The sequence below is a fragment of the Brachycentrus maculatus genome, unplaced genomic scaffold, assembly GCF_059751285.1.
Source record: "Brachycentrus maculatus isolate JH-2025_06_01 unplaced genomic scaffold, ASM5975128v1 h1tg000101l, whole genome shotgun sequence".
Taxonomy (NCBI): domain Eukaryota; kingdom Metazoa; phylum Arthropoda; class Insecta; order Trichoptera; family Brachycentridae; genus Brachycentrus; species Brachycentrus maculatus.
In genome coordinates this window covers 6,702-22,706 of record NW_028280855.1, presented here as the reverse complement: position 1 = coordinate 22,706, position 16,005 = coordinate 6,702, and the positions used below count along the sequence as shown (strand labels likewise).

At 33.2% G+C, this 16,005-nt stretch overlaps 1 protein-coding gene across 1 annotated transcript; it reads left to right on the top strand.

The window, feature by feature from the left end:
* The first annotated feature begins 1,596 nt into the window (after positions 1–1,596).
* snsl (snustorr snarlik) lies at positions 1,597–9,124 on the top strand. Its single transcript, XM_088258654.1, has 5 exons — positions 1,597–1,801; positions 3,817–3,897; positions 5,239–5,337; positions 6,466–6,539; positions 8,418–9,124. The coding sequence occupies exons 1-5, from the start codon at positions 1,768–1,770 to the stop codon at positions 8,892–8,894; spliced, it is 765 nt and encodes a 254-aa protein (XP_088114780.1). The 5' UTR covers positions 1,597–1,767; the 3' UTR covers positions 8,895–9,124.
* The last annotated feature ends 6,881 nt before the right edge of the window (positions 9,125–16,005 follow it).

The window sequence follows — 16,005 nt, the reverse complement described above, 5'->3', positions numbered from 1 at the left end:
GAGGGCCATTTAAGTCACTTTTGCTTGGCAAGAAAATAAATATCAATGCAGTTAGTCATTTATAACAAGTCAATATGTTATACTTCCAAGTTTAAATTCATTTGGGATTTTTTCAGGGCAATATTAAGCCAGTAAGATATCTAATAGTCAATGGTCACGTTTTTGTAAAAAATGCACTTGGTCACTTTCTCCTGGATAACTACGATGTATAATAATCCTCTTGAGTAATGGATCATTCTCATGATGTGTTATTATTGTCTAATAAATTAATATGAAAAATCACAAGACTATCGGTAACATTCTTATTAAAATCTGTAAGATCTTTTAATAAAACAAAAAAACGGACACCGCTTTACGTCATCGGGTGTTATGGGTCGTATCCCTTTATGTATCAGCTTTATAGAGCTGTAAAATTAGTAGTGTAGATTCGTTTCTGTGACGTCATTCGTTACCAACTTACGTAAACAACGTTTTTACGAAGGCGAATTTTGCAAAAGAAAATGGTGAATGAAAATATTGATTATATCGGCTGTCATAAACACAAAACGAGTCTTACACGATATTTTAAAGGTTGAGTATGTTAAATTAGATATTCCTCCCGAATGATAATACCCTATCGCCATTACTCATTTTGGGACATGAGATTAAAGTAAACAAGACTGAAAAACAAATAAGAAAGTAACAAATCATAAAACACGGGGCAAAATGTAAAATATAAAGTAATAAAAGGTACAGCAAATAGGCATTTAAAAAAACACATTGTGGGTAGTATGTTTAAGAAAAAAAAAGAAAAAAAAATACTAATCACTAACACAAATATCACTCCATAAAGTATTTTTTCAGTTCATTCATTTTGGATCCCTGACTGGGTTCTATTTTATATGTCAGGCAGCTAGTTAATGTGGGTTAATGTGGGCTAGCAATACAGGTGGGACATATTGCAAGACAGACCCCACAAGATGGACACCTAAAATTCTGAGATGGAGACCTTGGGAGAGTAAAATAGGCATCAGAAGACCTCAAAAAAGATGGTCCGACGACATAGCCTCTGTGGGAGGTATAAACAGGCTGCAAACAGCAACCGACCGTAGGAAATGGAACGATACGGAAGAGGCCTACATCCAGCAGTGGAGAACAAAAGGCTACAGAAGAAGAAGAGAAAAATACTAATATTAGCTAAGCTAGTGTTAAACCTGATAATTTTTTGTTTAAATGATTTAAAATCTGTCAATTTTTCTGTTAACCTAAAAAAATAAGATGGCGATTCATTTGGTTGCTTCTCTTTTTGAGCGAGTCCATTTCGCGAGTATGACAACCGCGTTATTCAAGGGAAACCGGTACTCGAGACAATCGTTTGTCGCATGCACCAAAGGTCGTTTTTGCTTGCGCAAGCCAGATTGAAAAGTGAAGTTTTCGAACGCAAATCGATTCACGTATAAACAGTCGTAACAACCAGCCTTTAAACAAACAAAAATAATATTTATGTATTGAATAAATACGGATCTAAATCACGGGTTTATAAAATTAATTAAAACATTGTTTGATGTATTAAAATGTAAATCTTTCCCGCCATGCCAATGCAAGTGAATTGAAGTTATCAGTTTTGATATTTTTGTCGTTGTGAACAGTCTTATATATATGTAAATAAAAGTGTAAAATAAAAATTGCCGGGATGTGATTTATTTATGACATTCTTTGTTAAAAGTATATATTCAAAATATATTCGAAGTGAAAAAATTAAGTGTGTGTATGGACTAACAGTACAAAATGAATTATCTGTTGTTGATTTTTTGTTTTGCTTGTGAGTAATTTTTGAAATATACATCAAACCATCCTTACATTAATTGTATATCTTATATTAGGACCTGTGTTCGATTCCCAGGGCAGACAACATAAATATATACTGTTTATATGAAATAAATACGAAGTGAATAAAATACGTGTGTGTAGGGACTAACAGTACAAAAATGAATTATCTTTTGTCAATTTTTTTGTTTTGCTTGTGAGTATTTTTTGAAATAAACATCAAACCATCCTTACATTAATTATATATCTTATATTAGGACCTGTGTTCGATTCCCAGGGCAGTCAACATGAATATAAAATTGAATGGATTAAGCCATAAACTCCACAAATTTCTCAAGTGGTGGCGCCACAAACAGTATGGCTATGGGGGTATGCCCCTGAATCTATTAAATAACAATTAACATGCGAAGGGAATCTAACAACATTGCATATATAAAACGTTAAAAAATTAATGCAAACATTTGTATATGTATAAATGTGTGTTTTTATATGCCTGTGACTAGTTTTAGCGCTCTTAACAATTTTTAACCGCAATGGCAGAGGCATCTGTTGAACATCACAGCAACACCTTCAGTACTAGACATTCCTCATGGCGGACAACATGCCTCTTGACAGCTGCTGTTATTTCAAACATTTTAATTGTTTCACTACATAACAAATAAATCATATTGGAAATGCGTGAGGTCTTTTTTTCTTTCTTTGACATTTACCAGACTGAGTCTCAGTAACGCGTAGCCGGGTACAGATAGTTCATGAATAAATACGAAGTTCTATTTTTATAAAAAAAAAACCTATTTTGAAATCATTCTGAAACGTTGGCGTTATGTCGAAATGAGTTAAGTCCAAATTTGTAATAATTTATTATGTGTAATAATAAGAAAAAAAGTCCTTATACAATACTTTGAAATAATAAGTCAGAATAAAATTATTTAATTAATAATATTCCATGTATAAAAAAGAGTTTTTTTTTCTTACTTATATTGTAATACTACATAACAAGAGCTTGTATGTTTGCGTGTATGGAACCCTGAGTGGCCACCCCATTGCTGATCTTTTAATTTTTCTAGATACTTTTACTTTTTCTCCACGATTTTCCCATATTCCGCCTCCGTAGTGTAATTAATGGTCAGCATGCTCGCCTACCGTTATGGAGGTCCTGGGTTCGATTCCCAGGGGGGTTTGATAAATATAAGTGATTTTTTCCACTCTAATATTTATTCAATATTACACTGGACTGGTACCTGAAGTGGAAAGCTGATCACCTTTCCTTCATGTGTAATCGATCGAGATAACACTGCGTTTATATGAAGCAGTGCCCTATGCACCATTGGGGTGCGGTAAGGGATTATTATTTTCCCATATACCCATAGGTTTTTGACTTTAAATTTGACGTTTTACAAAGCAAATGGAACATTTTACAAAAGAAATTGTATATTTTATTGTATTGTAAAAAAAATTTAATTTTTTTTTTCAAAATAGTATTTATGATGTCTCTAGTGAAATTCTAGTGAATTCAAGCACTATGTTTCGAATTTGAACAATATACCATAAATAGGGAGGATGGACCATAGACATCAACAAATAACCCGCCAATAATTTAGCAATGCTACCAATATTAAAATAAGTCCATCGTTTCTGCGACGTAATTCATTATCAACTTACGAAAACAACGTATTTACGAAGGCGAATTTTCCACAAGAAAATGATGAATGAAAATATTGATTATATCGGCTGTTATAAACACTGCACGAGTTTAATACAATCATTTATAGGTTTAGTATGTTAAATTAGATATTCCTCCCGTCTGACAAAGATCCGTTGTCACAATATCAATTTTTATGTATTTTTCAACAATAGAATACAACTTAGTAGACTCAAAAAATCTGTGTTTGATTTTACAATTATTACATCAATTTTCAAAGCCTTCGGTATTAATATGTATTATTTACCTTGTATTGTATTACGGACATTTTTTCTCTGAATTTTTACTAAAATTTCAGTTATTTTCAGTTACAAAGGCAGCCATTATTCCTGAAGAATTACCGTCTCTCCTTTCAGTGGCCTATTCAAACATACCACCCATCAAGAAAGGTACTGTAAACACCATTTTTCATATTGTCAATATACAGAGTGGCGCAAAATGAATCACCCTATCGGAATATGTTATAATTTTTGCAAATGGCGTCGTACGTGAATCATATTTGAGATTTGTAAACTAGACAGCTGCAGAATACAAGCTAATTGATAAAAAAGGCAAAAAACGTGTATTAACACTGGCGGCAGCCACTTGACGGATACCATCTTTACTACTGAACAAAGAAAAGTGCAACATTTTGAGTGTGTCCAAATACTTGTTCACAAATCTGAATTATCTCCAATTATAGGAGTTAATTTTCATATAATTTTTTGACATCTCATCAAAGATGAAGAAGAATATGGAAGTCTGGGCATTACCGGGGCTGACGAACATCTTTCATCTCCCCAATAGATGTCTCTAGTGAAGTTCTAGTGATTCGAGAACAATGTCTCTGATTTGGTTCATTTATATATAGAACATCCTACAATTTGAGTAGTGTGGTTGTCAATAATGGGTAGAATTGGTGAATGTTACACGTGTGTAAAGTGATCACTTAAACCAGCCTATGACGGTCGTCAGCCGCGTAAATGCCCAGACTTCCATATTCTTCTTCATCTTTGATGAGACGTCAAAAAATAATATAAAAAAAGTAAATTCACAGTAAAAACGGGATACTATTTTGTTGAGCTTTTTCAATAAATTTCACAACTTAGTTAAATAAAAAATTGCTTTTTGCAAGAGCAGATCTGTCGGGAAGCCCAGATGCTTCTGTATCAGATCTGAGAATGCGGTGGGACAGCTTTCAATGAAAAAAAATATAAAAATCCAAATGACGATTTCAATAACATTTTTTTAATAGATTTATATTATCCACTGACACTTCGTGATGGAATTGCATTTTTAATTTATTATTAGATTAAAACCAATATTTTTAGCTTTTCCACTTTTTTATTTGACCAGCGACCGGGTTTCGTCGTTACCGACATGTCTGATGATGTCGGTAACGACGAAACCCGGTCGCTGGTCAAATAAAAAAGTGGAAAAGCTAAAAATATTGGTTTTAATCTAATAATAAAAAAAAAAAAAACATTTTTTTTTAAATTTAGTAAAAAATTTATGAAAAAACAAAATAAGATGAATAATTTTGCGCCACTTTAAAATTGTTTACAAACTGCAGCTGTTTACTATGAAAATTTTAAATGTGATTAATATACGATCAAAATTATAACATCATCCGATAGGGTGATTATTTTTGCGGCACCTGTAAAATGCCTGTTAAATTACTCAGTCAAGTACCATTGGCGTCAAGCGAAAAGGGTTTTATATTATATTTTTCTTTTTTTTTCATCTTTGAGGGACGGATTCAAGAGTCGGATTTGGATTCAGCCTCGGGAACCATGCGGATTTCCAGGTGGTCTTCGAGTTGGGGCCTCAAGTTGACACCAATCCTATAGGTTCGTAAGAGAGAAATTTGATCACAATACACCATAAATAAGTACGAAATAAAAATAACAATAATGAATTTTAAAACTAACTAACCATCACGCCGCTTCCCCGCAGGGGTAGGCAGAGAGAATAGAACGCCACACCATTCTGTCTTTGCAAACATTCCTCGCCTCTTCCACGTTTATGCATCTCTTCATACACACCCGCCGATTGTTTCGACTCCTAACCTGACCGCTTTCAAGTATTTGGCGTACCTGATCGTGCCAAGTTTTTCTCGGTCTTCCTCTGCTCTTTTTACCACTTACATTTGCCTCATAAATCTGTTTTACCGTTCTTTCCTCACTCATTCGTTCTACATGTCCAAACCATCTCAACACACCTTCTTAATTTTATCAATAATGCTTATCTCAGCTTTGCATTACTTCCTTATTTCACTATTCGCACATCTATCATACACCGTTTTGTCGCACATTCTTCTGTGAGATCGCATCTCAAAAACACTTTATTCATTTTGGCAAATCCCTCAATCACCTCTTACCTCACCTAGAGAGAAATCTACCAACCCTCTTCCCTTGCCCGTGTTGGGACTATTCCTTATTTCTCGTAGCTAGAATGAATTGCTTTAGAAATCTTGTACAAGGCAGTGGATTTTAATCCATTACTTTACTTAAAATGATCTCTTCTGATCCCTTTTTATTATTACTGAACCCCATGTTCTCTCTGTAGCTCCTTTGTAATTGTGTACTACTACTACCAGCACGCCGTTTCGCCGCAGGGGTAGGCAGAGATGATGGAACGCCACACTCTTCTGTCCTGACGTACACTCCTCGCCTCCTTCACATCCATACATCTAGTCATACATGCCCTTCGATTACGCAGACTTTTGACACCGCCAGATTTTAGGTTCTGATTGATCTGATTGTGTCAAGTCTTTTTCGGTCGTCCGCGTTCTGTTTTCCCTCTTACATTTGCCATATATATTTTCTTAGTCATTCTCTCATTATCTATTCGCTCCACATGTCCATACCACCGCAAAGAACTCTTCCTAATCTTTATAATTATTCCTCGTTCTAATTGTATACTAAGTAGCAGATATTTGAATTAAATTGTATTGAAATTTTATTTCTATATTTCAGGAATGGCTTATCCTACGAATACTAAGAGGCAAGCAGTCAACAAAGTCCAGAAAGTGTCACAGTCAAAAATCAAAGTAAGAAAAGTATTTTTTTTAAAGATTTTGTTAAAATGTGACTTTGACCATTTTTCATAGATAATAGATGATAATGTACAAAAGAGGTCAGAGAATCATTCGAAACCTTATCCGCACCCCAATGGTGCATAGGGCACTGCATCATATAAGTGCAGTGTTATCTTAATCGTTAACACACGAAGGAAAGGTGATCAGCCTTCCGTTTCAAGTACCAGTCTAGGGTGATATTGAATAAATATTAGAGTGAAAAAATCATTTATATTTATTAGACCTCTCTGGGAACCGAACCCGGGACCTCCAGAACGGTAGCCGAGCATGCTGACCATTACACTACGGAGGCAAATAAATCAGAGTACTTCTATATAGTAAGAGGTATTAATTTTATTAAAATCTCAACATAGATGAAGAAGAATATAGTAGTATGGGTATTTGCGGGGCTCACAATCTGTCCGAAGGCTTGTTTAATTCATCACTTTAAACAGATGCAAAATTCACCTCTTAAAATAATCCGTGGTTCGCATCTTGAATACATCCAATTAAAATTGCCTATGTTTAGTAAAAGGTTTATCAATCTAACATAGATGGCTGTCGTGAACTCATATGTACTGTGGTGAGATTGATCATATACGTAGGAGTTCCAAAAATTTGAATTGTGTGGTTGTCCATCATGGATAGAATTGTGAATGTGAATGACCTGTCGTAGGCTGGTTAAGTGATGACATTCCACACGTGTAACATTCACCCTTGTACCCATGATTGACAAGCACACTACTCAAAATTTTGATCACTCCTTTCAATAACGTCATAAATCAAATAACTTAATTTTTCAGGAGATCGTTTTTAATGTTTAAAAATATAATCAAATGTATTAAAAATAAATATCAAGTCACTTATTGAACTTTTTACTGTGCAACAGATCTTTTTAGGTAAAACCTTAAGGTTTTTTCTCCATTTGAAAAATATTTAGTATATTTAAAAAAATAATTAAACAATACCTTTTCTTCAAAATGCAAAAACAACACTTTCTGTCCTGTAGCGGGTAAATATTAAGTTAAAAATATGCGTCTTTTGCTGGGATATAGTACATTTTCTGGGCATTCCGAAAACATGCACAACCGAAAATTGTCAATTTTTGATATATGACGATGTTGAAAGGAGTGAGCGATATATATCAGAATTTTCAATAAAAGATTGCATTCGAACAGCGCCATCTGTTGAATGTAACATTCTCATGGGTGTGTATATTGACTTCACTAAAGCTATCCATGTTGGATTGAAAAATCTATTATTTAACAGAGATCCTTTTATTTATATTTTTATTTTATAGGTGTTTTTATTTTATTTTACTCCAACAAACAAAATACATTGTAATAACAATAAATAACAGGTAAAAGAGGAGTAAGAGATAGGAGAATAAAAAACCATAAGAATCATAAACTATTATATATATATATATATATATATATATATATATATATATATATATATATATATATATATATATATATATATATATATATATAATAATAAAACCCTTACCCGCACCCCAATGGTGCATAGGGCACTGTGTCATATAAACGCAGTATTATCTTGATCGTTAACACATGAAGGAAAGGTCAGCCCTCCGCTTTTAGTATCAGTCCATGGTAATATTGAATAAATATTACAGTTAAAAAATCACTTATATTTATTTTACCCCCCTTGGGAATCGAACCCGGGACCTCCAGAATGGTAGCGGAGCGTGCTGACCATTACACTACGGAGGCGAACATAAACTATCATAAACTATTTGGTTTAGTAAAATTATTAAATCATATTAAATAAAATAAAAAAAAAATCTCAAAAATGTTGTTTAAAAAAAAGTCATCTTTTTTTCAGGCTTCTAACACTGATGGGAGTACATACCTCAGCAGTTGGTCTGACAATCACAAGCAGAAAAAACCATCCACGTTTCAACCGCTGCCCATTCCCGAAGACCCTCAAAAGGACCTGACCCCCATGGGGACCATCAACCTGCAAGAAGCCATAGGAAACATAGACTCTTCCAAGGGAATACTGATCCAACCGCCTCCCCCAAACATGCCCAGAATCGTACTATCCCAATTGAAAAAGCTATACGGAGAGAAAGCCGAAGAAATCAATGAAGATGAAGTGAAAATCGTCCCAAAATTTGTTCAAAAACAGGTGAAAAAAACCCAAAGACCAGGAGTTCATAGGGTTGAAGGTATCAACTTGGATTCTCCAGCAAATTTTGATAGATTGGCAGAGTTTAATGTAAATGAAGACAGAGCAACTGAGTTGAAAAAACGGAAGGTAACGGAAGAACTTTCCGATGTCAGCTTAGATGATGAATAAACTAATGAACAAATATTAGGGACAAAGAAGATATTTTATAGATAGCTCTTTTATACATCACTCACTCCTTTCAACAACGTCATATATCAAAAATCGTCAATTTTCAGTTGTACTTGTCAATGTTGTATATCCCAGCAAAAGTGGCATACTTTTGGACCCCGAGTATGGGAACTTGAGGCGGAGGTTCGTCAGCTGCAGCTGGTTTATTCTCAAGCCCTGCAAAAAAAAAATCACGTTTTATATTGCAAATAGTCAATGTCACACGGTGTGTATAGGTCGCTCACTGCTTTCAACAATGTCATATATCAAAAATCGTCAATTTTCAGTTGAGCATGTTTTCGGAATGCCCAGACAATGTACTATATCCCAGCAAAAGTGGCATATTTTCAACTTGATATTTACCCGCTACAGGGTAGAAAGTGTTGTTTTTGCATTTTGAAGAAAAGGTATTGTTTAATTATTTTTTAAATATAATAATAATAATAATAATAATAATAAAACCCTTATCCGCATCCCTGTGGTGCATAGGGCACTGCTTCATATAAATGCAGTGTTATCTTGATCATTTACACATGAAGGAAAAGTGATCAGCCCTCCACTTCAGATAACAGTCCAGAGTAAAATTGAATAAATATAACAGTGAAAAAATCACTTATATTTATTTGACCCCCCCTGGAAATCGAACCTGGGACCTCCAGAATGGTAGCCGAGCGTGCTGACCATTACACTACAGAGTTGGATAAAAAAGTTCAATTAGTAAAATGTTCAATAAGTGGCTTGATATTTATTGTTAATACATTGTACTTTAGTTTTAAACTTTAAAAACATTCTCCTGAAAAATCAAGTTTTTTGATTTATGACGTTCTTGAAAGGAGTGAGCGATATGTTAACTGAAGAAAAAAAAATACAATTAAATAAAACTATACTATTTTTTTACATCTCATCAAAGATGATGAAGAATATTTACGGGGCTGACCAGCCTATGCTGGTTTAAGTGTTTACTTTACACACGTGTAACATTCACCTATTGTACCCATTATTGGCAACCACACCACTCAAATTCTTGGAAGTTACATATATATGAACCAATTAAGAAACCTTGTTCTTTTATCACTAGAACTTCACTAGAGACATCTATTGGTATGATTATAATCTAGGATTCGGACCTCACATACTAATATAAGAGTTTCCCCTCAATAAAAAGCTTTTTTTTATCTCACCAATAGAACGAGGTGCAATGTTTAGTTACTATGTATCTACAAATATGGTGGTGTAGTTATCTAGGATTAGGGATCAATCATTGTAAATTAAAAAATATATATTTGTAAAAAATTGTATTATTTCAAATAAATATTTAGTATTTTAATGATGTGTTTTATTTTATTTTAAAATGAAAAAAATTAAATAGGTGTTGTAGTGTTGAAAGCCTGAGTGTAAATATAAAATTTCAGGTTCGATTTCCATCGATAAAAAAATGTGTATTGAAAAAAACTGGATGATACATATTTTTCATCTTCTTGTTCTAACCCTCATCGAGACCCAATGGTGCATAAGGCACTGCAACGTATTGACGCAGTGTTATCTTGATCGTTACTTACATGAAGGCAAGGTGATCATTCTTGCGCTTCAGGGACCAGTCCAGGGACATTAAATAAATATAGGAGTGTTAAATCACTAATATTTTTACTCCCCCCTGGGAATCGAACCCGGGACCTCCAGTGCGGTAGCACATGCTAACCATTACACTACGGAGGAGGACAAACTATTACATTTTTCATACTATACTCATACCTTCATTTTGACTTACTATCCTACCTGCAAACATGTTTTAAAAAATAGGCATCAAAGTTTTGAATTTTTCTAAATTAATTTTTAAAGAATATGTATTTCCGAATCTTCAGAACAGGGTAAATAAATCAATCACAATAATTTGACTGCTTTTAATAATTTAACTGTTTGATTAAGTTACCAATTTTTTACATAACACACTCGCATCAATAGTATATTAATAGTATTAGTCAAATATCAGAATCTTTATGTTAAAATAAGCTAATGATAATATTGTAGTAATTGTTTTATACATTTTACATACATCTAATGTTTCATAATCCATTTCCAATTAACAAAATTGTCGTTTTATAACGTGGTAATATTTTTCTTTATAAATTGGGTGTAAATAATATGTAAAGTGGGTGTATAATAATAAAATAAACAATGTGTTGCTTTGTTATTAAAGTTTATTCTTAATTTATCTTTATAATATTTTTTCTATCTATCTATCTATCTATTTGATTCTGACAGTTAATAATATTATCGGAAGTCTTTTGTTTTATTCTGAGCGACGCATGCGACATCTGGTGGTAGAACTGTTTTATGTAGGTACTATTTGTAAGTACTTAATAAAATGTATAGGTAGGTACCTAGTTATTTTATTACATCTCCCCCCTTGGGGATGAAAATTCATAGTAAAATTTTCACTCGTCCTCCGGATCATCTTCTTGTAGTGAAGGGACTGGTATAAGTTTAGTGATATGATAAAGTTTTTTTTTTTTTTTTTTTTTCTTTCTTTTTTCCTTCTTTTTTTTTTCTTTTTTTTCTTTCTTGTTTTTTTTTCTTTCTTTCTTTTTTTTTTTTCTTTTTTCCGTTCTTTTTTTTCTTTCTTTTTTTTTTGAATTTTTTTTTTTTTTTTTTCTTCTTGACCCTTTTAAAGTAGACACAGTTTTTTTCAATCCATTTGTTTTTTCTTTTGAATTCCTTCATTTTTATTCTGATCTCTTAAAATATCTTCTAATTTAACCAAATTTACAACTTTTAATTGTTCATCTGCATTTTCATTCGATTTTAATACTGGATTCCTGCTTAGACAATCTACTTCTAAATTCTTCTTTCCTGGAGTATATTTCATTTTATCTTTCGTAGAAGTTTTTTCTACTTTATTTTTATTTTCATTTTTCAAGCACTGTTTCTGTGTTATTTGTATGTCTTCATTTTTATTCTGATCTTTTAAAATATCTTCTAATTTAACCAAATTTACAACTTTTAATTGTTCATTTGCATTTTCCTTCGATTCTAATACTGGATTCCTGCTCATACAATCTGCTTCGAAATTCTTCTTTTCTGGAGTATGTTTTATTTTATATTTTGTAGAAATTTTTTCCACATTATTTTTATTTTCATTCTTCAAGCACTGTTTCTGTGTAATTTGTAAATCTTCATTTTTATTATTAATCTTATCATCCTCCTTTGTTTTAAACCAGCACGTTGCTTCAGAGTGATATCGAGTTCCCTTATTTAAATTTTCACAAATCTTACATGGACTTTTATCTTTAATTTTATCACTAGTTCTTAGATTTCCACGTCTTCTTTGATTATCTTCTAATCGTTTTCTTTGATCATCTTCTAATTTTTCTCTCTCACTCCGAACATATAAACAAGATACTAAAACTAGACTTGTACTATTAAAAATAAGAGAGAATGATAAAATTTTGTTTGTTAATGCTACAAACGAAGCCTTATGAAATTGCGCCTAGTTGTAGGCAATATGCAGAGCAAGCTGTTGACAAATTGCATACTACGCCGGAGTTATGTGCACACGTATTTGGACATTGTACTTTTAATTGAAATGATAATAATCATATAAACAAGGTACTAAAACTAGACTTGTACTATTAAAAATAAGAGAGAATGATGAAATTTTGTTTGTTAATGCTACAAACGAAGCCTCATGAAATTGCGCCTAGTTGTAGGCAATATGCAGAGCAAACTGTTGACAAATTGCATACCGCGCAGGAGTTATGTGCACACGTATTTGGCCATTTAACACTTTAAAAAGATAACAATCATATAAACAAGATACTAAAACTAGACTTGTGCTATTAAAAATAAGAGAGAATGATGACATTTTGTTTATTAATGCTACAAACCAAGCTTTATGAAATTGCGCCTAGTTGTAGGCAATATGCAGAGCAAGCTGTTGACAAATTGCATACCGCGCAGGAGTTGTGTGCACACGTCTTTGACCATTGCATTGTACACTTAATTAAAATGATAATAATCATGTAAAAAATATACTAAACCTAGACTTGTACTATTACAAATAAGAGAGAATGATAAAATTTTGTTTGTTAATGCTACAAACGAAGCCTTTTGAAATTGCGCCTAGTTATAGGCAATATGCAGAACAAGCTGTTGACAAATTGCATACCTCGCAGGAGTTATGTGCACACGTATTTGGCCATTTAACACTTTAAAAAGATAACAATCATATAAACAAGATACTAAAACTAGACTTGTGCTATTAAAAATAAGAGAGAATGATGACATTTTGTTTATTAATGCTACAAACCAAGCTTTATGAAATTGCGCCTAGTTGTAGGCAATATGCAGAGCAAGCTGTTGACAAATTGCATACCGCGCAGGAGTTGTGTGCTCATGTATTTGGCCATTTAACACTTTGAAAAGATAACAATCATATAAACAAGATACTAAAACTAGTCTTGTACTATTGAAAATAAGAGAGAATGATGAATTTGTTTGTTAATGCTACAAACGAAGCCTTATGAAATTGCGCCTAGTTGTAGGCAATATGCAGAGCAAGCTGTTGACAAATTGCATACTACGCCGGAGTTATGTGCACACGTATTTGGACATTGTACTTTTAATTGAAATGATAATAATCATATAAACAAGGTACTAAAACTAGACTTGTACTATTAAAAATAAGAGAGAATGATGAAATTTTGTTTGTTAATGCTACAAACGAAGCCTCATGAAATTGCGCCTAGTTGTAGGCAATATGCAGAGCAAACTGTTGACAAATTGCATACCGCGCAGGAGTTATGTGCACACGTATTTGGCCATTTAACACTTTAAAAAGATAACAATCATATAAACAAGATACTAAAACTAGACTTGTGCTATTAAAAATAAGAGAGAATGATGACATTTTGTTTATTAATGCTACAAACCAAGCTTTATGAAATTGCGCCTAGTTGTAGGCAATATGCAGAGCAAGCTGTTGACAAATTGCATACCGCGCAGGAGTTGTGTGCACACGTCTTTGACCATTGCATTGTACACTTAATTAAAATGATAATAATCATGTAAAAAATATACTAAACCTAGACTTGTACTATTACAAATAAGAGAGAATGATAAAATTTTGTTTGTTAATGCTACAAACGAAGCCTTTTGAAATTGCGCCTAGTTATAGGCAATATGCAGAACAAGCTGTTGACAAATTGCATACCTCGCAGGAGTTATGTGCACACGTATTTGGCCATTTAACACTTTAAAAAGATAACAATCATATAAACAAGATACTAAAACTAGACTTGTGCTATTAAAAATAAGAGAGAATGATGACATTTTGTTTATTAATGCTACAAACCAAGCTTTATGAAATTGCGCCTAGTTGTAGGCAATATGCAGAGCAAGCTGTTGACAAATTGCATACCGCGCAGGAGTTGTGTGCTCATGTATTTGGCCATTTAACACTTTGAAAAGATAACAATCATATAAACAAGATACTAAAACTAGTCTTGTACTATTGAAAATAAGAGAGAATGATGAATTTGTTTGTTAATGCTACAAACGAAGCCTTATGAAATTGCGCCTAGCTGTAGGCAATATGCAGAGCAAGCTGTTGACAAATTGCATATAACGCAGGAGTTATGTGGACAATTATTTGGCCATTTTACGCTTAATTAAAAAAAAGATCTTTACTTGTTAGTGACGTTGACTGATTACACGTTGGTAGTATCAGAGTTATGCTATCTAGAATGTGAACTATTTTTTGTTGTTATTTTAATAAAAAAAGGATTTACTTATCCGATGTCGTTGGAGTGCGCTTGTTGATAGGCAATATGCAGAGCCAGATGTTCACAAATTGCATATTCGCCGGAGTTTTGTACATACTTATTTGGTTATAAGTATCCACATATCTGATAAATACAAATCACCGTCACCAAATTTCCACCAGTCCAGGGTAATATTAAATAAATATTACAGTGAAAAAATCACTTAAATTTATTTGACCCCCCTGGAAATCGAGCCCGGGACCTCCAGAACGGTAGCCGAGCGTACTGACCATTACAGTACGGAGGCGGGCGAACTAATGTTGTGATTATAAATATTAACTTCGTATTTTCTCCTTTGAATAAATATTACAGTGAAAAAAAATCACTTACCTGACTGGTACCTGAAGCGGAGGGCTGATCACCTTTCCTTCGTGTATAAACGATCAAGATAACACTGCGTTTATATGACACAGCGCCCTATGCACCATTAGGGTGCGGATAAGGGTTTTATTATTATATTATTATTATTTTCTCCTTTCGTATAAAATGAGGAACGATATACCTTTCATGGCAAATTGAGACATGTTTAAAACATTATAGGGTTTAAAATTTAAGGAATAAAAATAAGTTATGTGGAACACACTTTCGAGTACCTAATATTATTTTTTTTACAATTTTTCAGTGTAAAACTTCTTATTCCTTTTGAGGATTACACTTCTTGATATTGCCAAATTTAATACATAATGTTTATCACGAGATAATCTGCATAATTCTCTTATAAAATACCAGGAGACTTCAAAGGTTTCCTGGCAAAGGCCCCGAAAAGGGCCGCCCGGATGCCTATACAATATTCACCGCTCAGCAGGACGTCAGACTTACAAACGAGCCTATATTTGGAGCGGCCCTTCTAGAGACCGCTGTTCCGAGAGCGGCTCGTAAAGGCGTTCGGATAATGAAAATGGTATATTTATTAGGTCCTAATAAAGTACAATCTCCGAGGATCGAAAACGGCGAACTGAAGCTGTGTATTATCAGATTTTATGGGGAATATGGTGCCAATGCAGGTGGTGTCCAAATTTTATATATATTTGGGGACAAAATTATGATCTTCATTTATTATTTATTTATTTATTCACACAAACGCCCAGAGTGCTTTAACAAGTAAAAATTCAAGTTACAAATATAGAGTTGTTATAAGTATAAGTATTTATTTATAAGTAGGTATACGTCCGTCTCCGTAGTGTAATGGTCAGCATGCTCGCCTACCGTTCTGGAGGTCCCGGGTTCGATTCCCAGGGGGGTTTAATAAATAT